Genomic DNA, 26,281 nt, shown 5'->3' on the forward strand with positions numbered 1-26,281 from the left:
CGCGGCACCAGCCACCCTGAGCAGCGTGGCCAAGCACCCATTTTTCTCCCACGGGTCTCTTCCGAGGGTGGGGCTTGGGGGAGACCTCGGCCAGCCGGAAGGTACCCCCCAGTGGGGCAAACTGGAGAGAAGGTTGGGGAGTCCCCATCCCATCTTCGAATTCAGCCAAAGCAGGAGATGGCAAAGCAAGAACCCAAGCGCGAGCGCACAAAGCGCCGGAGCAGAAAGGAGACAGGCCACACAAAGCAGCGTGGGCTGGAGAGGGGCCCTCGAGCGTACTTGGATTTGTTGAGGCTGGCCTCAGCGGCAGCCGCCTGCAGGAGCTGCGTGGACTTGCTGGCCGGGACGCCGAAGACCGTGCTGTGCGTCACATCGCTCAGGATCCTCCGATGGCCGCCCCGCTGGGCCTTGGGGGAGGACGGGGGGGTGAGCGAGCCCATCTTCTGCCCCTGAACTGCTGAGGGAGGGTTCGGGGAAACCTTTTGCTGCCGTGGAGGTGCTTGCTTTCAGGAAAAGGAAAGGACATTTGCTGCTGGTTTTGAAGAGCCACCCCCCGGGGGGGGCACCTGCGTGCAACCCGGAGTCTGGCCCAAACTGAGTTTTGCCCAGGGGGGGAATGGGGGTGTGGAGGAAGATGAGGAAAGGAAGGTGGTCACGGTTCAGACCTTCTTGGGCAAAGGGAAGCGAGCCACTTAATCATCACCCACCCCAGGAAAAAGACCAAACACTTTTTCTCAGCTTCCTGTTTTTGGAATAATAAGAAAAGCAGTTGGCTTTGTCTCTGAAGGAGAAAGAAAATACTGATTTCTATCAAACTTGGGACTCTTTTTATTATTGGCTAGAGAAATGGAACTTCATATAGATTTAAATCTGTTTAAGTCATCATAAATGGAAAAAAATGTGGGGGTTGACCCAGCAGGCCCGATGTTTTTGATGACTGATGTTGTTTTTAGTTAGGGTTATAATTCTGAATAAAACTTATTATAAAAAAAGCATTTGAAATTGCCAAAGTAGAGAATGCAACTCAGACAGAATTGAAACATGGGGATGCTAATACTGACCTACCTTGCAGGGTCATTGTAAGGATTTCTATGCCACAGCCCAACAGACATATCCTCAGGGTGAATTCACCAAAAGTCAAGTGCTGTGGCATCAAGAGCGGCCTGTTTTGTCAAGGCTCGCTCTGGGGGACTAATCAACATTCTGCGCCAGCATCCAACCTTTCCTCTATGGAACTCAGGGGTGACTCCATTTCATTCCCGGAACAATCATGCAAAGTTCATTAGGCCTGAGCCACTGCAACCCAGTTGCCCAGCAAATGAATGGAATTTGGACCCGCATCTCTCACCAGAGATGTCCCACAGTGCTCTAGCTTAGCGGTGCTTGTGCTCCTAAAATTGTGAAGTACAGAAGTGGAATGGGGCATTTACTTGTGCACCTTTCCAATGAGGGCTGCTTTGGATAACTATTCCTGGGTTTCATCCAAGCAGAATATGCATATAGCAAATATCGGCATGGCTTTGACTGTCCTGGTAAGCAGAGCAAGGACAGGAGAACCTCCCCATTTACTCTCCCCGCTCCCTTTTGCCGATCAGGAGAAGTCGGTGGCACCGAAGACCCTTTGCAAGGCTTCTCTCTCCGGATTTGCTCTTAAGCTGAAATAGCTGCAGATACACAAAGCATTTGGCCTTACGGAAGAACTGTGCAGCAAGGACAGCTGGGAAAAAGTCTCAGCTGGAATATATTTAATGTCTGCCTCTACTCTGCCCCATCTCATTAAAGGCACACACACACAAAAGCCAAAGACAACACGGCCTTTGAGCATGAAAAGAAACAAAGCGTCATGATTACATGTGCATAGTAATGAAGCATGTGGGTGGGGGCGGGGGGCAGGATGGATGAGAAGCCTCATTTGCAAGCATCTGGGGCAGGGCGGTGCAGATCCCTGGCAGGTTTCCATCCCTTTTATACTCTCAGCAGCTGCTACGCTTGGTGTGGGGGGAACCCGTTTTCTCATTAAGTAAAGTGCACTTGTTGGCCGGGGGGGGGGGGGGAAGCAACACTATCATCATTAAATGGAGGCCCTGGACCGTAGTCTGGGCTTTTGGGAGAAAGCCTGGGAAAAAATGAGATTCACCTGCGAATTCTCCCCCACCTTGTTTGGCAGGTGATGTCCCAGGTGCTGGAACAAGCGCACTTTACAATAAGAGAAGTGGAGGCAGTGCCTGGGTCCAATGAACCAGAGCCCTGGGGGGCTTTGGGCACAACACCTCCGAATGGTGAGTTCCCCAAATGCCCCCCGCCCCGCTGCAAGGTGACCTGCTCTTCAAAGGGTGGAGTGCATCAAAGACAGCTGATGCTATAGCCAGGAGGGCTGCCTGTCCAAGCCCAAAATCCCAAGTCCCTGGGGTGCTTCAGGCCAGAGTCCAACTCTGATAGTTTCCCTCAACGGGTCATTTCGACTCAGAACAGCCACCTTTCGAGGGCCTTCTGTGGGAAGGAAGCAGGAGTCAGCGCCTAACAAACCCCACCAGAGGCTGAAAGCACCCTTACCCAATGCAGTGTTCCACAGGTGTGCTTACTGGACCACAGCTCCCATCATCCCTGGACTGGGGATGGCGAGTGCTGTAGTTGGGCACATCTGCAGGTTGCCAGGCTGAAGAAAACCTGCTTGCTTGCTTGCTTGCTTGCTTATTTATTTAAAACTTTTCTATACCATCCCTTATTGAAGTTTTGGGACAGTTTAGCAATACAAAATGTAAAAGAAAATTCTTTAGGACAGCGTCCTAAAAATTCAACTGACAATAAAACCCAATTAAAACAATTAAACAGTCGGGCCTTAATGCCAGAGAGGCTGTCTTTAGGCTCAGTCCGGCCCCCAGAGGTAGACCAGGTGCTCCTTCCCCCCACCTGGGGGCCACCCACCCATGAAGGAGGCAGATCGTCCTGCGGAGAGAAGCCACCGGCAATGCCGGAGCATGTCATCCGTCAGCCTCCCGGGAAGCTGGCTGGGGCCCGAGGCCGGAGCCGCGGGGCGGGCATGCCACCTCCACGTGGACGGTGCTTACCGGGTGCTCCTGTACGGGGGCTGCCTGCGGCTGGGGTGCAGTCGGGACGGGGAGCTTCTGCTGCCCGGAGGCTGCTTTCTGCACCAACAGCTGCTGCATGAAGTTCGGCGGTGCCGCTGAGGGCTGCGTGGCGGGCGCCGCTGCTCCCTGTTGCGCCGCTGGGAAGGGTGCCTTCCCCAGGGACTGCACCGCCGGCGGCTGCAATACCAGAAGAGGTGCCTGAGTCTTCCCAGAGGCCGCGGCCACCTGCTTTGGCACACCACAGCCCCGCTCTCCGCCAGGCTGCTCCCCCCACACACCGGCACCCCAACGCGCCTGGAGCCGCAAAGCGTGCCAGTCGGGCGTGAACTGGGCTGTGTCCAGAGCAGATGTGCTGGAACCCGAGCTAGCTGTGACCTAGGCCTGAAGCCCTGGGGACATCAATGGGTCCGCCCCATCAAGGGCTCCAGAGGGAGCCACCTCTACAGCTAATTCATCTTCTTACTCTTTTAATACTATTCTGACATGCGGAATACATTCTCTGGTGAGGCATGCAGAAGCGGGACCACAAGGGCCTCATATTGGGGCTTGGCGGCTTTGCCACCTTTTGCTGTTTCTTTCCGCTGCCTGTTCACGGCCTCCCACGGTGACCCAGTTCCAAACAACCGACTCCGAGAGCCCACAGACTGTCCCAGCACCAGGGCGGCGGGGTCGTTCCTGCTTCCTCCAGACTGGGGTGACATGGCCCAGCACTGGTGTATTGTATAGTGCTCAGTTTTGGGCCGCTCATTACAGGAAGGATATAGCCAGGTTGGAGTCAGTACAGCGTAGGGCCACAGGGTTGGTGGCTGGTTTGCAGGGGATGCCGTATGAGGCGAGACTGAGGGAACTGGGTCTCTTCAGCCTGGAGAAGAGGAGACTCAGAGGGGATCTGTTGGCAACATACAGGGATGTGAGGGGGTGTCACACGGAGGGGGGCAGAGACCTGTTCTCCCCTGCGGAGGAAGGCAGGACGCGCTCCAACGGAGCCAAGCTCAGGGAACCCAGGTTCCATTTGGATGCCAGGAAGCACTTCCTGACAGTCAGGACCCCGAGGGGGTGGAATGGGCTTCCATGGGAGGCGGCTGAGGCCCCATCGGTGCGGGTGGTCAAAGACAGGCTGGACATGCACATGGAGCCGGGGGTCAGACAAGATAGCCCAGAAGGCCCTGTATGACTTGCTCTGTATATTGTAGCTGAGCTACCACCATTCACGATCCCCTTGGAGAAGTGGCGGAAATCCCCGCCACTCTCGACAAGCAACTGTTGCATGAGGACCACAGAAAGCGGCCCCTGAGCGGCCCCAACTGGGGGCTGCTGCCCAGCACCCCCCCATGCATGGACCGGCCCTCCCCGCTGGTGGCCTGAGCACAGCCCTCTCAAGCACCTGAACGGAGAGCACTGCCTCACCCTGCGGGCAGGGAGCTGCCCCGAGAGCCTGGCATGGGAAAGACTGGGGCCACCCGACTGCCCACTACCAAAGGGGCAATGGGACTGCCCCCCACACCGGCCTGGTGTACACCGCAGCACCCCCACGCCGACCCAGTGTCCCACCTCTGGCTTCCCTGCCGGGAGCCCCACTCCTCAAGGGGCAGGTGGTGGGAACTGGCTCCACGGGTTGCCCAGAGCACGGCACCCCCTCCCGTTCAGGCACGGCTCCGGTAAGAGAGGCGGGGCCCCGACCCCTCGCCGTTGTGCTTCAGGTGTGCGACCTGCTCGTGCAGGAGGAACATGGAACGCTGTGCGCCATGGGGGCCCTGCACAGGCACAGGGCGCTGAAGCCCACTCGTGCCCACAGCGGTCAGAGGGGTGAGGCACGTTCCTCCCCACAACTTCCCCGCAGGCCCGACACGGAGGGAGGCGGGGGGCCCGCGAGGAACACCCCCTCCTCCTGGGCTTCTCCTGCACGCTTCACGTGCCGCGCCCTCCCGGCTTCCCCAGCACTCCCCATGGCTGGCGGGCCTCCGCGCCCCTGCCGCCCCCCGCCCCGGAAGAGAAGGCTCACCTGTGGGACTTGCCCTGGCGGAAGCGGCTGATAAAAGGCCGCGGGCAGGGCTGCCGCCTGCTGCTGCTGCTGCTGCTTCAGGAAGAGCTGGTGCTGCGGGGTGGCCGGGGGCTGTGCCGCGGGGGCCGGGGGCTGTGCCGCGGGGGCCGGGGGCTGCGCTGGGTCGGGCTGCAGCTTGGGCTGCACTTGCGGGAGCGGTGGAGTCTGCTGAGGCAGAGCCTTTGGCTGTGGGAGACTCGCGGGCAGGGAGGGCTGGCCGCCGGGCAGGGGCACCGGAGCTGCCGCTGCGGAGCAGAAAGCAAAACCTCCGTCAGGCCGTGCACCTTTTCGCCCTGGCGTTCTCCACTTAGTCACTCGCTTTTGAATTCGCTGGCATCCTTAAGAGCGAGGACATTTAAAAACATGACTCAGGATTCAGCAAAGGAAAAGGAGAGGGGACAGCAAGCAGTAAGAGGAAAGGGAAAGGAAACTCGCTGCGTTGGCTTTTAACAACACACAGTGTTGCTCGTGCAGGCAGTTCTACAAAGAACTACAAAGCCCCCACAAAACCACAAGGAACGTGGGTTTTACCCATTACCGCAGGCCGGCAGGGGCCAACTCCACATCGTGCTTTTAGGAAAAAGAAAAAATGACCCAGGAGAACAGAGCTTTTATCTACAATCGACAAACCCATATGAAGTACAGCACAGCTGCCCCAATACTGACACACACACACACACACACACACAGAAAAGCTCTGGAGTGAGCAGGGCTGCGTGATTCCTGAGCAAGAGGACAACCCGTTATTTACTGCTCTAAAATGCCTGACAAGCTTCTAGCGAACTTAAGGGACTACTGGAAACACAGCCTGGTTTTCTCCTCTCTGACTATTTTTGATGGTCCAACTGCTTTACATTATTAACTGGTATGTTCCTCTGACTCAGTCTGACTCATCAAATAAGATCCAGAGTTGTATTAGCTGCTCTGAGGGACCCTCCGGGGCCCACCAGTGCGGGATGCGCCACAGGGGCTGATGGGGCCAGTGAGCGACACACGTTCTGGGGCCAGGCATCGTGGCAAACGCATTCCTGGATTATCCAGCCGAGCAGAACGAGAACGGTGGCTGGAAGGCGGACCACTGGCAAACCACCCAGAGTTTAGTGATCATGGGCCGGAGCTGTTTGACCATGTGAGCCCTAAGCACACCCTTGCGCACAGTACCCAAACGTTTAATGGGATCAGCATTGCTCTGCGAGCACGGAGGGGCAAAAAAACCCCTCTCTTTTTTGGTACTGTCCATTCTATGAAGGTCCCGAGAGAGAGGTTCCTATCCTGTTTTCTGGCTTGCCTCAAGACGGGAAACGCCATCACCTCTTCTGGGAATCCCCTCACACGCCAGGGGACGAGCCTCAGCGCACTCGGCAAGGTTCTAAGAGAAGCCGGCCCAAGGCAGAAGGCCCAAGGAGCTGCCCACACGCCAGGCAGGTGATCTACCTGGGGGCTGGGCTCAACTCCTTCCCAGCGAGGGCTCTTGCACCACCCGAACAGGGCCCATCCAGTACACCAGCTGGGAAGCAGAAGGCACCACTCCAGGCGAGGTCCCCGCTCCTGGCTGCCATGCTAGCTCTCTCGGCACCCGCTCAGACGGTCGGGGGGACCTTGCCCAGCAAGCGCAGCTCCCCAGACCACTGGGGCAGGCTGTGGGAAGGACGGGGTGCTCAGTGGAGCAGAGTCGGCATCCTGCCCGCGTGACGCGAGAAGACGGCAGAGGCTGCAGTGCTGCCTAGCCGACTCTCACCGGGCCGCTATTTCTGCAAGGATGCCCATGGGAGTGTGGAACAGGAGCTGCGTTTGGGATGAATTCACTTCATTCTCTACTTTGAAGAAGTATACAGCACTGGAAATGCAAGAAAGCCAAGTGGCTGGCTGAGGAAGCTTTACATATTGCTGAGGAAAGAAGGGAAGCGAAAGGCAAGGGAGAAAGGGAAAAATACGCCCAACTGAATGCAGAATTCCATTCTTTTTTCTGCAGTGCAAAATACAGCACTGGTACAGAGCAAGAGAGTGAACTAAGCAGCACAAAGTAAATCCCACCTTTGGATTATCTGCAGTGTGTGGACCAGTGATCAGTAAAATCCAGCACAACATGCGGAGGGGCACACACAGGCAGGCGGGAGTTCGGACCCGTGTGGGCAGGCCCACGGCATCGGTGAGAAACAGTCCGTGCCCCAGCTCCCCCCGCAAGGGACAGGGCCCTGGCACCCCCAAAGGCCGCCTTCGCGCACTCACCCTGGGCCTGAACATTCGCTGGCACCGTCGGTCTCTTTCGAGGAGTCAGTGCAGGTTGAATAGGCAGGATTCCCGGGTTAGTTTGCGTCTGCCCGGCTTTCGGTCTTTGGCGTGGAGTGATGGATGTTTCCGTTGTGGGAACAGGATCCGTCAGCCTAGGGGAGACAAGGTTTCAGAGGAGGGGACAGGCTTTATGCCCTCACTGTAACTCCAAGCCTTTTGCCCCAGTCCCAAGTCGTGGGCCTGCCCGCCCCCATGCCTGCTGCTGGTAATCTCCCCCACCAACAGCCAACCCTGGAAGCCGCCAAGTATCAGGCACAGCCCAGTGGACGACTGCACGAGGCCACGCTCGCCCCGGAGGCGGTTTGAGTGGCACCCAAGGGGCAACTTCCTCAATTGGTATAATCAGTCCCAGCTGTGGAACTGGGGGTTGCAGTCCCGGGATTTTAAGTGCGGAGCCCCAAGCGTGCACCACGCTCCCACATGGCCGCCGGCAGCCCCGGCGTGTACCAGTGAGCGGGGAGAACCATGCAGCCCGCAAGAGACGGAACCCACTCACCTCAGGAAGCACCGCAGGCGGCCAGGGAAAGCGGCCGTGCCTGCGCGAGCGAGTGGGGCATCCCTCGCAGCCAGTCCGGCTGCAGTGCAGCGGAGGACGCAGGTGTATGAACCACTGCTAGCCTCATGCAGAGCAGGCTTGGGCCCCTGCTGCACTCGAGGATGCAGAGGGACCCTGGCTCCACATGGAGGGTCCCAGGCACAATCCGCCCTGGCAGCATCCTGCACGAAGCCCCCATGAGCGCCGGCCTCTGGGTGTCCGCAGCACTGGCTGAATGGCCCTGGTGGCACAGCCTCCAGGTGGGGCTGACGCTGGATCCAGCCAGAGGCAACCGGGGTGGGGAGAGGAGCCCGGCAGGCATGGGGCTGAAGCCAAACCAGGTAGGAGTACCCCGGCCAGGGCGCCAGTCGCCGGGGCGGAAAGTACCAAAGAGCACTCAAGATGCTTCCATCACGGGACACACTGACAGCCCCCGCTCCTCTGACCCCCAGCTGCTCCTCCTGCGTAATTCTCCCCCTCCCTCCATCCAAGGACAGCTGGAACCCATTAGAGCCGCTTCTTGTAGCCAAGTATTAGAGACAATGCACTGTTTCAAGCTGCACTTTTAATAGACTCGCGGAAGAGGAGTCCAGGCATAATGGGCTGCCTCAAACACGGCTGTTTGCGCTGGTGTCACAGAAAGAACTCTTGACCAGCTCTGCTCTAGATGGCTTTGGTCGCCGTCCAGCTCTGTGACTTTAGCAGCAGCACAGAAGCGGCAGCGACTGCAGGGCAGAACCAAAAGAAGGCTGGGACCTAGGCTGAGTTCTCTGCTAAGGTAGGAAATGGTCCAGAGGAGACGTTCGAAGATGGGAGAGTCTGGAGGACCAAAGAGTTCTGGACAGCTGAAGGAACTGCACGCTTTAGCTTGGAACAAAGAGCCTTAAAGATTTTCCCAGACATTTACAGAATTGTTTGGAGAAGGCAGAACTGGAAAACTGTAGTGGGGGGAAGAGAGCAAGTCATCCCAATTCGACTTCACATATATGTCATTTTATATAGATCCCTGCACATCCGTTTTTCCAGAATGTACACTTAGTACTTGGAGTAAATAATTTCTAAACCTCATGGATCAAATGGGATAATCAACTATAGGGTTAGATTATGAACAAAGCTAAAACCCTCCACTATCTTGTGTTGCATATTCTGGCAGCAATTAAGATGCATACAGTAATTAACTGTGTTAATTACATCCTTTTGTGTAGCTTGGAAAAAGACCGTGGCTCAAGACAACCTCCAATCCGTAATTTTCTTCCAAGGAGCACCTATCCTTATCCTATTTGCTTTTGCATTTACAGCAATTGAAAGGGGACTCAACATTTGCTGTGTTGATTCTGACACCATCTGCACTGGCCTGGAGGGATGGACTTATCCCAGGAAGGCAGTCTTCTTGTCCACTGCTGTGGCACGAATGGAGAGAAATGCGTCCCTCTAGCAAGGACAGCTGAGCTGGGACTAGGGATTCTTGGTCTGCTTGAAAGCAGACCATCAGCGAGATGTAACACTCCCCCCCACAGACATGGAAAACAACTCCAAGTGGGTACATTTGCAAACTATCTCAAAGACCTAGGTGGTGGAAAGCTAGCCATTAGTTTAAAGCAATCCCATCTTATATCAGCAAGTAATGAGAAGCGACTGCTATCAGCGAAATTCAACATGAGCCATACTTAAAATAGACTCACTGAAATGAGAGGGACTAAGCCACAACTAACTTGTCCCACTCATTTCAGTGATTTATTCCAAGCAGGGCTTATGTTGCATTTTAAGATGCATTTTTAATTACGGCTCCCCAATACTGCAGTTAAATGCTCCGCGGAAACCCACGCCCAACTTCTTGACTTGTTCAGTTCTACAGTGGAAGCCTAGCAGAATCTTTTGCATTCATGCTAGGCATAAATTCTCCTTTGGTTATTAAGTTTAAAACTTTTCAAAATGCTTAAGCTGATCCATTTGTTTTCATAGAAATGATATATTTTGCAGAAATGTAAACTATGGCATAGCTTGATTCAAATACTTTTCTTGGAAAATTATCTATGTATTCTTAAGGGACTTTGATCACCACTGCAAACAGCTTAAGCATAATCCAAAGGAATGGGAGGGGGAATCCCAGTCATCATAATAAATGGAAGTCTCTGAGCTTTGATCATTCACTAAATTATTCATTCTGGGTGAAGTATTTATGACTAATCCAGGAAGAGAAATGCTGTCCAAAAATTAAGTATTTCCTAAAGTTTCAAACTAAAACTGTGACTCTACTTCAAAAGTTTTTCCTGCACCTACACAAACTGCCACAGAATTATTTATTTTATGTAATTGATGCTTATAACCTCCTGATGCTACTTTGCAAGTGGTGTTGTGTCATATTAAGTCACCAGCTACAAGAGAAACAAAGTATTTGTTTCTGTTTACACAAAATGATTTAGAAATTATTATTTTTCCTACTCCTGTGAAAATCCGTATGCCCATAAATCCCCTTGGCTTTATGTATTCTATGCAGAGATCCAAGTGATCCGATGGTCCCGAAACAGTACGTGAGGTGCCACAGAATTTTGGAGCTCCTCGGATCCAAGGACAGAGGGGGCACTCCAGCCATGGAGCTGGGAAATCGAGCGCCAGCTCCCCTCCACCAGGTCCTCACAGCTGGTGTGGAAAGAGCTGCTTTGGCTGCTCTCTGAGAATAGGCTACGAACTTCAGATAATGGGGAAAAGGGAGGTGGAGCAGGGAGGGCAGGCTAAGCAACCCCAAAACTGCTCTGGCTCCTTCCCTCCTGTCCCAGGATGCCCCTCTGGACTCCAGCAAACTTTGCCTCTGCCACATGCCCCCGTTTTCTTTTTTAAGTAATTTGATGATGAAACAGGTGCATATGCAATAACTAAGGGAAAGGAGCTTTTGGTTCCTTTGGCAAGCACAGCAGCATTTACTTCGGTCCGGGGTCCTGAAAGATGCTGTGCAGCCCAGCCACAGACCTACTGATAAAGCGGCCAGTCTTCTGAGCGAGCGGCAGGAGCGCCATGTGGGGCTTGGGAAGCGAGTTTCCAAGAGGCACCATGACTTGCAACACACTGGTCCTCTTACTGGCCCACCTCACCTTTACTTTACCTGTCCTCCTGGGTCTCCCTCGCCTTCCGTCCCTTTCATGGCTGAACACAACAGTGCCAGGAATATATGCCTCTCCTCACAGTCCGTATTACTGACTGAGGCCCGAGAAGCATCCGCACAGGACGAGAGCTTCACAGGGGCTCTAACTCACTCACCTGTGGCGCTTTCTGCGCTAGCATTCTTGCAGTGAGTGCTCTAAGCCTAGCACCTGAGACGTCCCTTCCAGAGGTTCAGTTCATTCAATTCCAAACCAGTTGTCCCGTCCTGCAGCTCAGAAATGTAGCTTTGCACAACAGTTACAGAGGGATCTGCAGGCCAATTCGCCCTAAGCTGGTTTTCTTGATCTAATTCTACAGTCTTTGAAACTTGGTCCACCATTAGGCTTCCTTTACAGGTTTGAGGGAAATCCCCTAAAGGTCACTTTATTTTGACTTGTCCCGTTATCCAGCTCTTCATTTCCATCCATCACTTTTCTCTGTTTCTCACTCTGTTGTATCGTTATGGTTCTTTGTGAATTCTGGTCCCAGGTGTATCTACCACTTCTCATGTAGCAGAACCAGGTTTTTTCATTTACTAATTTGATGAATTATTTTATTCTACTCACCAGCCTTGATGGACTGTCCCTGTTTTCAATAAAAATCACATCCCTGCTCCTCTCTAAAGATCTAAAGATTTTTATTTCTACGTAAGCACTGCTCCCTTCACTTGTGTGCTCACAGAAGGATCTTTTGCCAGCTTATATTAAGACAGAGAGAACATACCTGGCTTTCGGCTGGCTCTTCTTAGCCGCAGCTTCGCTAGCTTTCACTGGCTCTGGAAGTTTGGCAGGGAGGGGAGAATTCTGCAAATCCAAAATGCTGAGCTCATTATACATACACACCCCGCAACACACACAGAAGCAGGAAGTTACTGAAGGTTACTAAAAGCCATGGAAAGCAGGAGCAAAGAAAACCAAAGTGTAGCATCTCTCAGACACTTATCAACAACAGCAGACCAAGAAGAGAAGCAGTGCAAGACCTTTTGATGCGACGGTTCCAAGCAAGAGAGAGTTAAAAGTTGTCTAGCATTCGCCTAGAAACTACATCTTTGGTAACGTGAACAACAACAAGACCTTAAGGGTGCCATCTGAGCCAAATGCCTGTTAACCGCTGTACTCAAAAGGGCAGAAGGAGCGCAGAGGCGATTCCAACCGGCCTTGGAGCGCAAGGAGGCAGCTGAGGGACCACCTGGATACTTCTCCTCCCCACCCACTCAACCATGTCTTCGGGGTGCTTTTGTGACCCCGGAGAGACAGCCCGTGTGCTAAGTTGTGGCTCCTCCCACAGCTGCAAACACCTTTGGCAACACTTTGTGTTGTTTTATGGCTCTTCCTTGATTGCAGTCACTCGGCAAATTATTCCTAGCCTCTTGCTGGCCTACCAAAGTTCTGGAAGACATGGGAGAACAGCACCTCCAAGCCAGTTTCCCTGTGACGCTCTTTTACCCAGCAGGAAAGGAGGCCTGCTTGTCTCACCTGAATGTTCTGGACTGGACACTCCCTCTTCGTGAGCTTGAATGCAAAATGGGAGACCTGGTAGATTTCGGGCCTCTTGTCTGGATCTGGTTCCAGCATGTATCCTAGGAGAGAGAATGCCATTTAGACATTGCAGGACAAACGATGAAGAAGCACAGAGTCAGGCCTTACTCAATATCCCTCCAAGCAGTATTTATCCTACTTCCACTGCAGGGACAGTAGAATCCAGTCCATGGGGCTTGCATAACCCCTAATTACTGCAGTCAAAAGGTGTGTGCTTGAAAGAGGTCTTCTCTTCAAGCAATGTCTAAAGACTTTTGGAAGATTCCACCAAGCTTCATCTTCCTGTTACGGTTGTTCCATTCCTTCTGTTTTCAGCATTTCCACTGCAAGCTATCTTGTAAGCAGCGTAAAGAAAAATGTTAAAGGATCGCTGTAAGGTTTTACCTTTTGAGTCGTAGTTATATTCCTCGGGAAAGCCAAAGGCCGGCCTGCCACAGGCCATGCGAGAAAGACTAGCAAGTCATCTTAAAGGCAGAGTGGGTGGGTGCCGCTCGAGAGGACGGCTGGCGCAGCAAGCGGAATGCAACCGCCACGCCCCGGCACTGCCGCGAGGAATCCATCCCATGCTCCACAACGCATTCACTGCCATCAATGAGTCATTTGTAAGCAGCCTGGCTTGGATTCTCCATTGACCAAGGGCAAATCCTTATCTTGGATTTAAGACATTACGTGGCTCTTTTAGACGGACTTGCTCAGTGGTGAACTGTGGTGAAGGAGTAGGCCACCATGGGCTTGCTTTTACTTGTGGGCAGCGGCTCAAGACTAAGCGGGGGGAGCACTGGCCCCGAGTAGCAAACTGGAGGTGGTGGAAGCTCACAGTCACACGATGCCAATAAACTGAAGCTCAATCCAGACAAGACGGAGGTCCTGTTGGTTGGCGGATCGGGCTTCGGAGAGGGTGGACTGAACTTAGTCCTGAATGGGGTTGCACTCCCTCTTAGGGACAAGGTCCGCAGCCTGGGAGTGCTCCTCGACCCGGAGCTTTCATTGGAAGCTCAGGTGACAGCAGTGGCGAGGAGTGCTTTCCTTCAGCTTCAGCTGATCCATCAGCTGCGCCCCTATCTGGAGAACGACTGCCTTGCAACAGTGACACATGCGTTGGTGACTTCCCGCCTTGACTTCTGTAACGCGCTCTACGTGGGGCTACCCTTGAAGACGGTCCGGATACTTCAATTGTTTCAAAATAGAGCTGCCAGGCTGCTGACGGAGATGGGCGTTATGTTCACATGACTCCAGTCCTCCGTCAGCTTCACTGGCTTCCCACTGAAGTCCGGGCCCAATTCAAGGTGTTGGTGTTGACCTATAAAGCCCTAAACGGCTTGGGTCCTGGTTACCTGAAGGAGCGCTTACATCCATATACGCCCGCCCGCCCCTTGAGATCTGCGGGAGAGGCCCTTCTCCGGGAAGCCTCCGTGAAAGAAATTAGGAGGGTAGGTACTCAGAGGAGGGCTTTCTCTGCGGTGGCGCCCAATCTATGGAATGCGCTCCCCAGAGAGGTTTGCCTGGCGCCATCGTTATTTGTTTTTCGGCGCCAGGCGAAGACCTTTTTATTTAAACATCATTTTAATTGTTAATATTATTTGCTTATTTTATCTGGCCAGGGCGACTTATTTTATATTGTTAATTTGTTTTATATTTTTAATGTATTATATTTTAATTTATGTTGTGAGCCACCCCGAGGCTTCGGCGAATGGGGCGGCATAGAAATGTTTTAAATAAATGAATGAATGAATGAATGAATGAATGAATGTATTAACGCAGCCTGAAAGGGGCTCAAGATGAAGAACGGAACAGTGTGCTTGCTTCAGTTAAAGGCAGCTTCCATGCAATAGCCTCTCGTCATTGCTAAAAGAAATCCTTGGGATCCTTTACTGATTCTTTCTCTGGATCCAAATTATTGAAAATGAAATTTGATCACTCAAGACACACTGATTACCAGTTGAACTAAAAGTCAGGCATTTCAACACTGCTGCCTTGCAAAGGGGCATAGGAAAAGCACTCCTACATATCTAAAGCATTTCCCCAGCGAGGAAACATTTGACAGCTCAATGGGGGAATCCAACTGGGATGGAGAACAGTGAATAAAACCTCCAATGGGTACAGTGGTCTACAGGAGCCACCAAGAAACGGACGGATGCTACCAACCAGCCCTTTGAATGGACTGCACAAAATCTCCTGCTCAAAGGTGTCAAGAATTTGGCCAAATTCATGGCCAAATTGAATGGCTACCTTGGCTTCTTGGGTCCCACACAATGGCCCATTCACACACTGTGCTTTGCAGCTGAAGCCAACAGATCGGAGGGTGAAATTCCCTGAAATCCCCAGAAGAGGAATCGAGTCAGAAGCGCAGAGCTGTGAGGTCACAGCTATATTTCCCCAGTGGTCTGCAAGCCGCAAATGGATCCATGTCAGAGAAACCCTTAACACACCAACACGGAGGCTCAGTTTCAAGTGCCACGCTCTCGGCAGCTTTACACGAGGACCAAAACAGCTTTAGGGTGGCGCTCGCTTTACAGGCCTGATGCGGCTGACGAGGCAGCAAATCTCCAGACACGGGTGTCCCAGCAAACTCCCCTCCTGAGCTTGCTCCAGGCCAGACTGCTCTGGCACCCCAAACCCCAATGCCCAACATCAGCAGGTGGCCCAGGGGGATACTCACGGATGAGGCAGTGCATGTCCTGGGAGTAGCGCGAGTTGTCGGGAATGGTGAAGTTCCCATCGCAAATGGCCACCTGGCTCTCCCCAAACGGTAAAGTGAAGTAGCAGAGTTTGTACAGCAAACACCCCATGGCCTGCAAGGAGATGAGCAATTCTTGAGCGCCCGGCAGGCACCGACGCAGGCGGTTTGCCCCTGGTTTGTTACCCAGCAAATGGATCCTGCCACAGTTCTGGGGATATCAGAAGGCCTCTGTGAACCCTGCGGGTCAGCTGCCTCGTTCTCTAGAACAGATCGCTCGGAAGTAGCCCAGCCAGTTTACCACCTGATTTCTGGCTTGCTCCAGACCCGTGTTGGGCGCACGATGTTTACTGCATGGTGCAGAAACGGGTGCGCAACTCCCCTCCGCAACTGCCATGCGCCACTCCCGTCCTCCAAAGCAACGCCTGCCTGGCTTGAGCTGCGGCTCCTCTTCAGCCAGGAGCACGCCACTCACGGGAAGAAGTCCGCCCCACCAGCCTCCACGAGAAGCCCTGCACCCCAGGCCAAAGGTGCAAAAGCGGGCAGGCCGCTCGCTTCAACACGCAGCCACAAGCAGACTGCCCCTCTTGGGGAAAGCCGGTCGGCGTGCTGGTTTCACTGAGGGATGCGGCTGGCAGCCCAAGGTCACGCCTGACCTCCGTCACTTTGCTCTGCCTGCAAGACCATGAGCTGAGGAAAGAGATGGCCACAAGCCTAGCCATTCAAAGCAACATTTACACAGAACTAGAGACACGGGCCATCAAATTTGCCTCAGCTCCTCTCCCCACCCCCCATCTAAGGAAGCCCTCAAAAAATACAAAAAGAAAAAGATGAAAGGGAGGCTATTACCACTGATTTCAGGAGAAAGCCTCATCACGGGGGGGGGGGGGAGCTCCAGGGACTTTATTTCCCCAACTTTTTATTTCACTTCATGAAATATCTGCACATTTTTGTTTACTCTTTACATTCTGGAAACCTCAGGATAAAGTTCTGCGTTCTGCAAGAAAGACTTGAGGATATGAGAATTACATTAAGGTGCAGTCCTAGGTAAGTTCCAACAAAAAAGGCCCTGGTTGCTGACAGACCCCTCTCCCAACATCTGGTGATGAGTGCAGCTGCGCACTTTAGTAAGGCAATTCCTCCGACTGCATAGATCTAAATGTTGCATTTTGTTTTTGATGCTCGATTTGTAAAAAGAGAAAGATTCCACTTTACAAAATAGCCAAAGCTAGCAAGATCTGGAGAAATGGGGAGAAGGAAAATTATTTTTGGCAGGAGACTGAAATGGAATAATGAATTATGAATTAGACAAGTCGGAAAAAAACTCTGTTTGCGTATCGGCCAAGGGTTTTTCAAGCAGAGAGAGAAAACAAAGAAATGACAACCGATGGCAGCTGCATCTCAAGCAAAGAGACCGGGGCTTACACAGGCCGCATGAGGAGGTATGGGCAGTGATTAGATTGGTCGCTTCCCCAAGTTGTGCTCGATAGGCAGACGGGTCAGAACTAGGACTGTTTGCTAGATGATGCGGACACAGCCAAGGTTTTGTGGTCAACATACAATGCCTCAAACAACTGGGGATCAGGAGCGCCTGTGAGCCACCTTCCCCGCATTCACCAGGGTGATCTCCGAGGCCTTCAAGGATGCCTCACGGGGTGGTTCGGAATCAGCAGCGTGCCGACAGTGAACAAGCAGGGGCTTTGAGATGGTGATGCCACCCTCCGGAACAGGGTGCCTTGTTCTCGCAGTAGAAATGGTGGTGAGCTTCAAATGCTCTCAGAGACTTGTTTGTGGGCTCGACCAGAGGCTGCACTGATGCCACACAACTCTACTGACCCTTTGCATCTCCCATCAGGTGATGTACTCAACCAGTGCCTGGCCACAACAATGGACTGGATGAGGACTCACAACCTGGAGCTCAGTCAGACTCGAAACAGGCACACCCGTCTGGTGGCCAAGAACCCAGCCACTGGCCCAGGGCCCTCAAGGCAACTGAGACAGTGCACGAAGCTGCCGGAGGGAAAACAGAACTAGGAAATGGTATCCAATGTCACAGCAAGAGCGGCTGGCTTTTGTAAAGCTGTAATTGCTTGCTGGGAGAAGATGATGAAATAGGGTTATTACAATTCTAATTTTGAATACGCATTTACACTTTTATCTCCTATTTTACACTTGTTAATGCCTCGGGCACTGCATTGCTCTTCTCTCTACTGATCTACAACTGCAGCGAAAGAAGCTTCACCCCACAGCTTTAGACTGCAAGTCTCTTATTTGATGGATTGGACTGATTGATTCCAAACCGTCACACTTCTGCTCCACTTGTCTTTGCAAAAGGTCGGAGCGGCTGGCCTCCAAGCCTGGGGTCCGGCATTCTAGGGTGACAGGACCGGAGCAGTGGGAAGTCTCGGCGATCACCGGACCATCAAGGGACAAGGAGCCGGGGGCATCTCACATGTATCGAGTCCTTGCGATAGCACCCTGCCTACGCGTTCTTCCACAAGGTACAGAGAATCACTTCATGTGCACGCCCGCTTTTGGGGATGGATCTGGAATACTGCTGCTCGCGGGGAGAACAACCCTGCCTACTGTGACATGCCAAGACAGATGAGGCGCTCCCATCCACTTTCCAAATGAGACATTAGCAGAATTTTGCTCAGTGCTGACCTATCTCAAATGACATACCTCCAATTCACGCAAAACTCCTTTTTTATTCTGCCTTTGGACAGAATGGCCAAAGAGAAAAAGAAAAAATTAAAAAGCACCATTTTGCTTAGCCTTGGGTCTGATCTGGTGCTAAGTGCTGCTTGAGTCTGAAGCTCGAGTCCTGTGAGATTCAGTTGCCCCAAAGTGCAGCTCCTCTCTGGTCAGCGTTGAACGGGAGACCGGGGGGGGGGGGGCTGAGAGAGGCGAGATATGTGGGCAAACTGGTAGCCCCCAGGGGCATCCTACATACCCAGATATCAGCTTTCGTAGTAATCAGCTTCCCGCTATACAGGTTGACCATCTCGGGGGCTCTGTAGGAAAGTGTGGTGTATCTAGAAGAAAACCAGAACATGCTTCAATCCTGGGATAACGAGCCTGGGGCTTCACATTGACACGACGTGTCCCTCCATGCCCTGGGCAGATACTTCTCCCTCCCCGAGTGATTCTGGGTGCAGAACGTCCAGGGGCTCGGCACATAGAGACAGAAAACTTGCTGGCTGAGGAACGCCCACGCCAGATTTGCTCGCCCAACAAATTAACTGCCCTCTCCTTCTGGCAAGGCCAGGGGAGGGAAAGCCTGCTTTTCTCTCTCTGCCTGCACAAAGCGGGCCATTTTGGATTGAGGGACACCGAAAGCACATCAAATCATCTCAGTAACAAAGGAGCCTCCCTGCCTCACCGCCCCCAAAGGTGCTAGCAGCTGTGCTAGGCCACAACTGATGCAAGTCTTGAGTCTCCCCACTCCACTGGTCACGTGGCATCGCTGTTCGCAGGGCTCTGCGGGGCTCTCTTCTCCACCCCCACCCCATGCATCCGGGCAAGCCTCAGGCCCTGCATCCCGTGGCTGCAGTGGCTCTTTTCCCTGAGAGAAGCACTGGCCAGTGCTCTGAAATCTCCGCCAAGTACGCTGTCCCTCCCCCTCTTCCCCTCTCTCTCCAGAGGGCAACAAGCCAGGAGTGCATGCGTACCGAAAGGAGGCGAGTCCCGGCACGGCAGCCAATGGAGGCGGCTCTTGGGGACACGCTGGAAGAGCCACGTGTTTGGAAAGCAAGCCTCAGCCACCCAGGCCTCAGAGGCTGCGGTGGATCAGGGCCCAGGAGACTCCGCCCATGGACCAGCAGGAGGCCCTCTGCAAACGGCGTCCCCCGCCTCCGCGAGTGGCCAGGCTGCCCACCACCTGCCCCTTTAGGCCAACTCTGACCACGATGCCCTCCCTAAAGCGGCACGCCAGCATTGCAAGGAAAGTGCCCCCAGCAAGGAGCAGCAGCAGCCGGGCTGCAGAGTGAGACCCCTCCCCACCGGCCCCCACCCCGCCTCCCCCTTACTTCTTGATCTCCTCTTCCACCGCATTCACTCCCTCGAGCTGTGGATTCTGGAATTTGTTCGTGGCGCTTCCGAAGTCGCACAGGACGTAATGGCCACGGTCGTGCAGCAGGATATTCTCCACCTGGAGCCGGGAGGGGCGGAGGACCACACGTAAGTCCGCAGCAACAAAGAGACTCTTGCTGCCGCTGAGCCGGTGGAGCCCAGAAACCACCCAGAGCCGTTGCTGCATCATCGGCACCAACACATCATCTGGGTCAGCAGCTCCCAAAGTGAGGCGGCCAGCGAGTCGCTTGAAGAGCAGGGGAAGCCTGAGGAAGGGCTCATCTTTTCTCACACCGCAGCAAGGCAGCCCTCCTGGTGCAGTTGCTGGGGCGGGGGGCACCCCCTCTTCCCACCACAGCACACGAGCAGCATCCCGTCGCTGCCTTTCGACCCTCAGCCAAGAATGCCCAGGAGGACTGCTGCGCGAGGCACGACTCTTTCGGGAAAAGCTTCACTCCCAGCTCTGCACCGGTTAAGCAGCTGAGACCTCAGCTGGAAGAGGAGCCATGGAGTCTTTCTGCAGCCCCAGGACAGGCCTAAGAAGCTGTCTTGCACCATCCGCCCAGGCGTCGAGCAGAGGAGGTGTCTGGGCATCAGCTGCTATGCTGGGCCACCAAACAGGCATGGCACACGGCGAGCCCGGAACCGTCAAGACACACAAGAGCTGCCCGCCAGTACCCCGCAATGGGGCCTCACTTCGGCAGCGATTCAGAGGCAGGTGGCGGCACTCTCCAAAGGCGAGGGGAAGAGAGGCCGCTGCAGCATCCATGCTCCGGGCAGAATCCGTTGTGATGCCGGCTCAGGAGACGGGCACCTGGACAGGTGGCGTGAAGGAGGGATTCCTGGCATCCCGGTGAAAACAGAGCTGGGCTACGGAAACCCGCTAGAAAGTTTTATTTGCATATGCACGTGCTTGCGACTTCTGTACCATAAACTTCTGTTCCTAGAATGTTTCTGTTACCTTGCACGCCTCGGGACGGACCTTCCCTGAGACAAGGAGATGGGCCTCGCTTTTCATTTTGCCTCCCCGGGGAAAGACCTGCCCTGTTGCCCAGGCCAGACTGGAGAAGCAAGACAACTCCTCGGTGCCCCTTGGGCACGCTTGAGCTGCTGGAACTGGGAGCGACTCAGAAAGAGAGAGAAAAGGTTGGGCGCTTTCCCCAAGAGGCCCTGCCTCCCTCCACACCTCTCCACAGGTACAGTGAGTGCAGAAGCCTTTCAGGAAAGAACTGATCTTGGGAGGAGGCGGCGACGGTGACACGCGCACTGGTGACTTCCCGCCTAGACTTCTGTAACGCACTTTACGTGGGGCTTCCCTGAAGACGGTCCGAACACTTCAATTGGTGCAAAATAGAGCTGCCAGGTTGCTGACGGGGACGGGGCGTTATGCTCACTTGACTCCAGTCCTCCGTCAGCTTCACTGGCTGCCCATTGAAGCCGGGGCCCAATTCAAGGTGTTGATTATGACCTATAAAGCCCTAAACGGCTTGGGGCCTGGCTACCTGAACGAGTGCTTACGTCCGTATATGCCCGACCGCCCTTTGAGATCTGTGGGAGAGTCCCTTCTCCGGGAACCCTCCATGAAAGAAATTAGGAGAGTAAGTACTCGGAGGAGGGCTTTCTCTGCGGTGGCGCCCAACCTATGGAATTCACTCCCAAAAGAGGTCCACCTGGCACCATCGTTACTGGTTTTTCGGCACCAGGTAAAGACCTTTTTATTTAAACATTTTAATTGTTAAAATATATGATCTGGCCAGGGCAACTTCTTCTTCCTTCTCTTTTCTCCTCCTATATTATTTATTTACTTATTTTATACTGATAATTTTAATTTTATATTATTATGTTTGTAACTCAGTGTATTTTTTGTATTTTCTATTTAATGGTAATTTATTATGTTCTATTGTATTTCAATGTATTTTATTGTGTTGTAAGCCGCCCCGAGGCTTCGACAAGGGGCGGCATAGAAATGTAGTAGTAGTAGTAGTAGTAGTAGTAGTAGTAGTAGTAGTAGTAATAATAATAATAATAATAATAATAATAATAATAATAATAATAATACTGCGGGAACAGACAACCTCTGCCTTCTCCCAGGCTTCGTGGAGGGCGCTGCACATGAGATGCCTCATGTGCTTGCAAAGATGGGCTCCTACGTCATCCAGCACCCTGGGGCCAAAGGCTGGTGCGTAATGCAGCAGGCCCATCTTGTAATGCTTGGGAAGGTCTGCACTGAGGCCCACCTGGCTGCCTGCAGTACCCTCCACAGTAAAACTTCCTTGAAAGACCGTCACAGAAGCCCCTCCGCAGAGGGAATGTCCCCCGGCAGTCATGTTCCGATACCTCGATAAGCCCTCGTGGTGCATCCTCTGAACCGCCTCGCACTCACCGAAATCGAGCACCTTTCCTGCTCTGTCGAACTGAAGCTGGAGAGCTGGGCATGCGGAGCTAGATGCTTGGGTGTACTCAGCTCACCCTTCCAGTGCTCCTCCGTGCTCGAGGGGGAACGGCCAGATCTGCACGGGGGCCTGTTTCCCTCCTCACCCCTGGCCCGGGAACAAGTGCGGGGAAGGCCTGCACTGGCAGTGACCCCCCCCCCCAGCTCAGTGTGCCATGGCCAGCCCTGCAGGGCTCCCCGACACTGGCCCAGCGCTCCGCGCACTGGAAGCCCAGCGGGAACAGCCGAGCTTCCTGCCCTGGAGGCTCCTGCCCTCGCCTTGGCCAAGGCAGGCGCAAGAGGCAGAAGCTCTTCCTCCACTCTGCCCCTTCTGGACGGGTTGGTGGAGATGCTGAGGAGGGACATGGGGGACGCAGAGCAACGCAGGGGGCAAAACCGGGGGGGGGGGGCTGCCAACGGCCCCACTGCAACTGCTTTGCTGCAGCAGCTCAGCTGCCCGCTCGCCCCCAAAGGAGGTGCCCCCACGGGGTGCAAAGCGCCCCGTGAAGCGCAGGGGGGAACGCCATCCTGCACGGGCCTCCTGCCGCCAAACGCCCTTTAGGGCCGCCGCGAGCTACCTTCAGGTCCCTGTGGATGATGGGCAGCTTGCACTGGTGGAGCCTGGCCACAGCTTCGCAGGTGTCGCAGAAGATCTGCAGGACCTCGCTTTCGGTGAATCCTGTCTGCAGGCGCTGGTTCATCAGGTTCACCACCTGGCCTCCTGAAAAGCGTGGAAAGGGCGGGGCGAAGGAGACGGCCTGTCACCACCGCGACCACGGAGCCGCCTGTGCCATGAAGCACACAGACCTCAGGGACAGGCCATCCCGTTTTCCTCCACAGCCGCATGCTGGCACCAGAGCACATGCAACGGCACACTGCCTGAGCGCCCGTGGGCAGCATCTCCACCTTTCACCGTTAGCGGTGCTGACACCACAATTGTTTCGTCCCCGAACCGCACAGAAGAACTAGAGGAGGGGAGAGTTCTGCAAAGCTTGCTTCATGGTACAGGTGCGTTGCTGGAGGTTCTCTGCGCCTTGCCTCCGAGGGACCAGGAGGTCTCTGGCAATTTTTCCAAAGCAAACCAAGCAGGTCTGGAAAAAATGCCATCATGGATCGGATCTCCCTCCTCCAGCAGGAGTTACAGGAGCCAAACGACTGGTCTGGCGGGCTGCAGGGAGGGGTTCAGCACACCACTGGTTTGACCGGTACAAAATGGACACATTGTCGCTATCTCAGCTTAACAGCTGAAAGTGAGGGAGCAAACCAACTAACCAGGTAGTTTCCGATTAACTATAGTTTACTCCAACATCCAAATCAGTAACTGGGGTTAATGGCTTTGGAACAAGCCATGGTATGAAGCCAACTGGCTCTTTTCTGAAGCCCTTAACCATAATCTCCTGGTTCCATTACAACTGTAGTCAATGGAAGATTTCCTAGTTCCTCTCCACCCCCTTCCAGGGGTGCACATGAGCTCATAAACCAAGGCATGATCGTATGAACCAGCACGACGCCATCAAACGTTTGGTTATGTGGCCACCTGGGAACACGTGTCATACGACACAGGAGGGGGCCAACCCCTTTTGGAATCCCCTTGCGCTTGGCCTCTTCCCGCAAGGCGACCTGAGCCAAGAGGAGCCTGCGAACCCCTGTGGACCCCCCAGGCACAACCGGCCGCCCTTCCAGGGAGGGGTGGCTGCAGGGTGTGGAAAGGGCCAGGCGCGCTGGCCAGCGTTCCCAGCAGCCACCCCTCTTCCCCACTCGCTGGTGCTGGTGCAGCGGCAGTGAGGAAATGGCGGCGCTTGTGCAGCGTGTGGGGGCCAATTCCTCGCAAACGCCCAGCGAACGCCGAGCACGGGTGCCAGGAACTTAACTCTGAGCTGCTGTAAGAGTGCAGGACGCCAAATCCAGGGGCTCCAATGCGGCTTCCACACAGAACCGACTCCTTGCCTGTCCTTGCCATGCGGTCTGCCAACACAGCCCCGTGAGCTTTTACGCACCTCGGCAAAAATCCATCAGGATGAGGACCTCCCATACGTCCCCGCTGCTCACAGAGTTTATACTGGAGTCGATGTATCCGACAATGTTCTTGTGGCCCACAAGATCCCTCTGAAAAATGGAAGAACAACGAGGCACTCTTTCCTGGAAGTCAGGACTAGGGAAACCCGCATCCAAGGAACCCCACTGCAGCGCTACCCAGCGCCATGATGCAAAAGTGGGTGCTCCCACCTCTTCCGTGCTTCTCCCCACTCTCTGGATACCCCCTTCACTTCCGGAGGCCCAAGTACACTCGCTTTTCTTCCTACCACGCTTTTCATTGGCTGTTCTGTATTTCCAGAGCTCCAAGTCAGGCTTTCAGCTCCCTACCTCCATCCACCACAGTGACTCAGCTTGAGGAAAGAGCTACTTCTTTTCATAACTTGGGGCACAGTCCTTGTGGATGCCCAGAACCCTCCAGATTTCGGGAGGATGCCAGGCACGTTATGGAAGGCAGGAAGGGAGGGTGCTCCTAAGCATCTCCCCCTCCACAAGGGGGCTCCAGTTGAGAGGGACGGGGGCGGCAGCACGGCCAGGGCGCAGGATGTGCTGCCCCATGCTGGGGTGGGCTTCTCTCCTCTCCTCCCCACCCTCTGGAACACCCCCCAGAATCCCCATGACCTTGGAAGATTAGCTGCTGTGGTCCTTTCTGCAACACCTGTGAGGCAGGAGTGGGAACCTGAGCCCAGGCCCACAGGTATGAGGCCAGACTGATTCCCCAGACTCATAGCTGGAATCGGAAGAGTCCCATATGCTGCCTGGTGGCCGCAAGATCATGTTGCCAAAATGCCCGTTCGCTTTACCACGGCCATTCTCTTTCCCCGCAGCATGGCCAAAGAGTACCTGCCGAGCTTCTGCCGTGAGGACTCAGAGGCACGCGCTGCCGCTACACCGACTTACCATGATCTGAATCTCCCGTTTGCAGACTTGCAGGTCGTGTTCATTGTTGACATACATGCGCTTGAGGGCACACTTCACCCCGTTGCTGGTCCTCACCAGAAACACAATAGCAAAGCCACCTGCAGACGTCAGACAAGCAGAGGCACCATCAGTGACACGGGGGAACTGAAAGTGCGCGGTGCAATGCCGGCCCCGTATGCTGCCCAGATAGGCAGCCGCCTGGCAATTATACGCTTGTCACGCTGCTCTCTGGAGGGAGAAAGCAGCGACCTCCATGGAGTTTACCCACGAGACGTTTTTCCTTGTATTTCCACATGAGTTCATGCCCTGAACATGCCCCGTGGCACGTGCTTTGTCTGTGGACAGGTGATTTTGCCACATCTCTGCACTGGGGCATGAATGAATGAGCCACCCCAGACCTCATGCAAAGCGGTGTCAGGATTCCCTCTCCCGGGAGGAGGCTACCAAGAAGGCGGCAAAGCCAGAGGCTGAATTAAGCAAGATGCAGCCTCCCCGGGACTTGGGGCTCACATAAAGCTGCTATGCATTCAATGTTCTGCCAAACACTCGCAGTACCCACTGTTTTCCCCAACAGTTTGGGAACGACCAGTCACAGGACCCTAGAAGAGAAGAGTTGGAAGTGGATAAGGCAGCTATCAGACCCAATCCGCTGCTCAGTGCAGGACTCCAAGTTAAACCATCCTACGAACTGCTGTCAGTTCCCTCAAACCAGCATCAGAAAATCTTCCAGATTATTAAGCAAGCACCACAGTCAGAATACATGTACATTTTAAAACACTTTATGCAGGGTCTCGTGTAAACAACTGAGATGCTTTGGTGGCAGTAAACCAAAGGAAAAAGACAAAAGCATCGCTGCACAAGCTCTTCCGCAAGGAAAGAGCCAATCCCACGGAACGGCTCTCTCCCTCCCCAGAGCAGAGTAGCCATTAGCTTTCGATCCAGGGCCGCTACAGCTTGTGCTTCTCCCCACAAGAGTTACAAGCAAGAAGAGGGAGCAAAGACTCCAAAGGGGCAAATTACCAATCAGAACAATCAAAGTCGAGAACATAGCAATAGTAACAGGCAATTATGCAAGCTCATTACTGTGACACATGGTGTTTCCCTGCTCCATTAAATTTGCATTATGCAGTGATGCGTGGAATAAGCACACGCGACAACGTTGTCCACGCAGTACCAGCTCTCACGACAGTGACTTGTGAGACTCATAATCCTGCCTTTCTTTGAATCAAAACGCTGTTTGATCTCAGCTCCCCGCTTCACCCAGGCAGGCAGACGGGGGAGGCCGTGCCAGGAGACTTCTGAGAAAGCCCCCCTTCCTCAGAGCCCCAGCAAAAGCTACGACAGAGGCCCACCGGGTCCCGTGCGAGCCAAAGTAAGGCGACGATGGAGGGCCTGGGTCTCGCATCAGGTACCCCCGAGCGCATCGCCTCTGACCTCAATGGGACCGCAACTCACCGAACACGGCGGTTTCCACCCCCACACACCACACCCTCAGCGGCCAACCCCCACTCCAC

The 26,281-nt window shown here is 54.1% G+C and overlaps 1 protein-coding gene across 16 annotated transcripts in view; it reads right to left on the reverse strand.

Annotated features, from left to right (window-relative positions):
- Positions 1-26,281, reverse strand: part of AAK1 (AP2 associated kinase 1) — an 81,646-nt gene that overhangs the window by 36,116 nt on the left and 19,249 nt on the right. For all 16 annotated transcript variants that reach the window (XM_044417486.1, XM_044417484.1, XM_044417483.1 and 13 more), the window contains exons 3-14: positions 24,747-24,865; positions 23,810-23,918; positions 22,391-22,533; positions 19,339-19,460; positions 18,264-18,345; positions 15,293-15,425; positions 12,571-12,674; positions 11,819-11,898; positions 7,360-7,514; positions 5,092-5,375; positions 3,069-3,266; positions 280-503 (exon numbers count right to left, since the gene is read on the reverse strand). In XM_044417486.1, the coding sequence (XP_044273421.1) occupies positions 280-503; positions 3,069-3,266; positions 5,092-5,375; positions 7,360-7,514; positions 11,819-11,898; positions 12,571-12,674; positions 15,293-15,425; positions 18,264-18,345; positions 19,339-19,460; positions 22,391-22,533; positions 23,810-23,918; positions 24,747-24,865 (1,753 nt within the window). The remainder of the gene's footprint in view (positions 1-279; positions 504-3,068; positions 3,267-5,091; positions 5,376-7,359; positions 7,515-11,818; positions 11,899-12,570; positions 12,675-15,292; positions 15,426-18,263; positions 18,346-19,338; positions 19,461-22,390; positions 22,534-23,809; positions 23,919-24,746; positions 24,866-26,281) is intronic.

The sequence above is a fragment of the Varanus komodoensis genome, unplaced genomic scaffold, assembly GCF_004798865.1.
Source record: "Varanus komodoensis strain SLA01 unplaced genomic scaffold, ASM479886v1 scaffold88, whole genome shotgun sequence".
Taxonomy (NCBI): domain Eukaryota; kingdom Metazoa; phylum Chordata; class Lepidosauria; order Squamata; family Varanidae; genus Varanus; species Varanus komodoensis.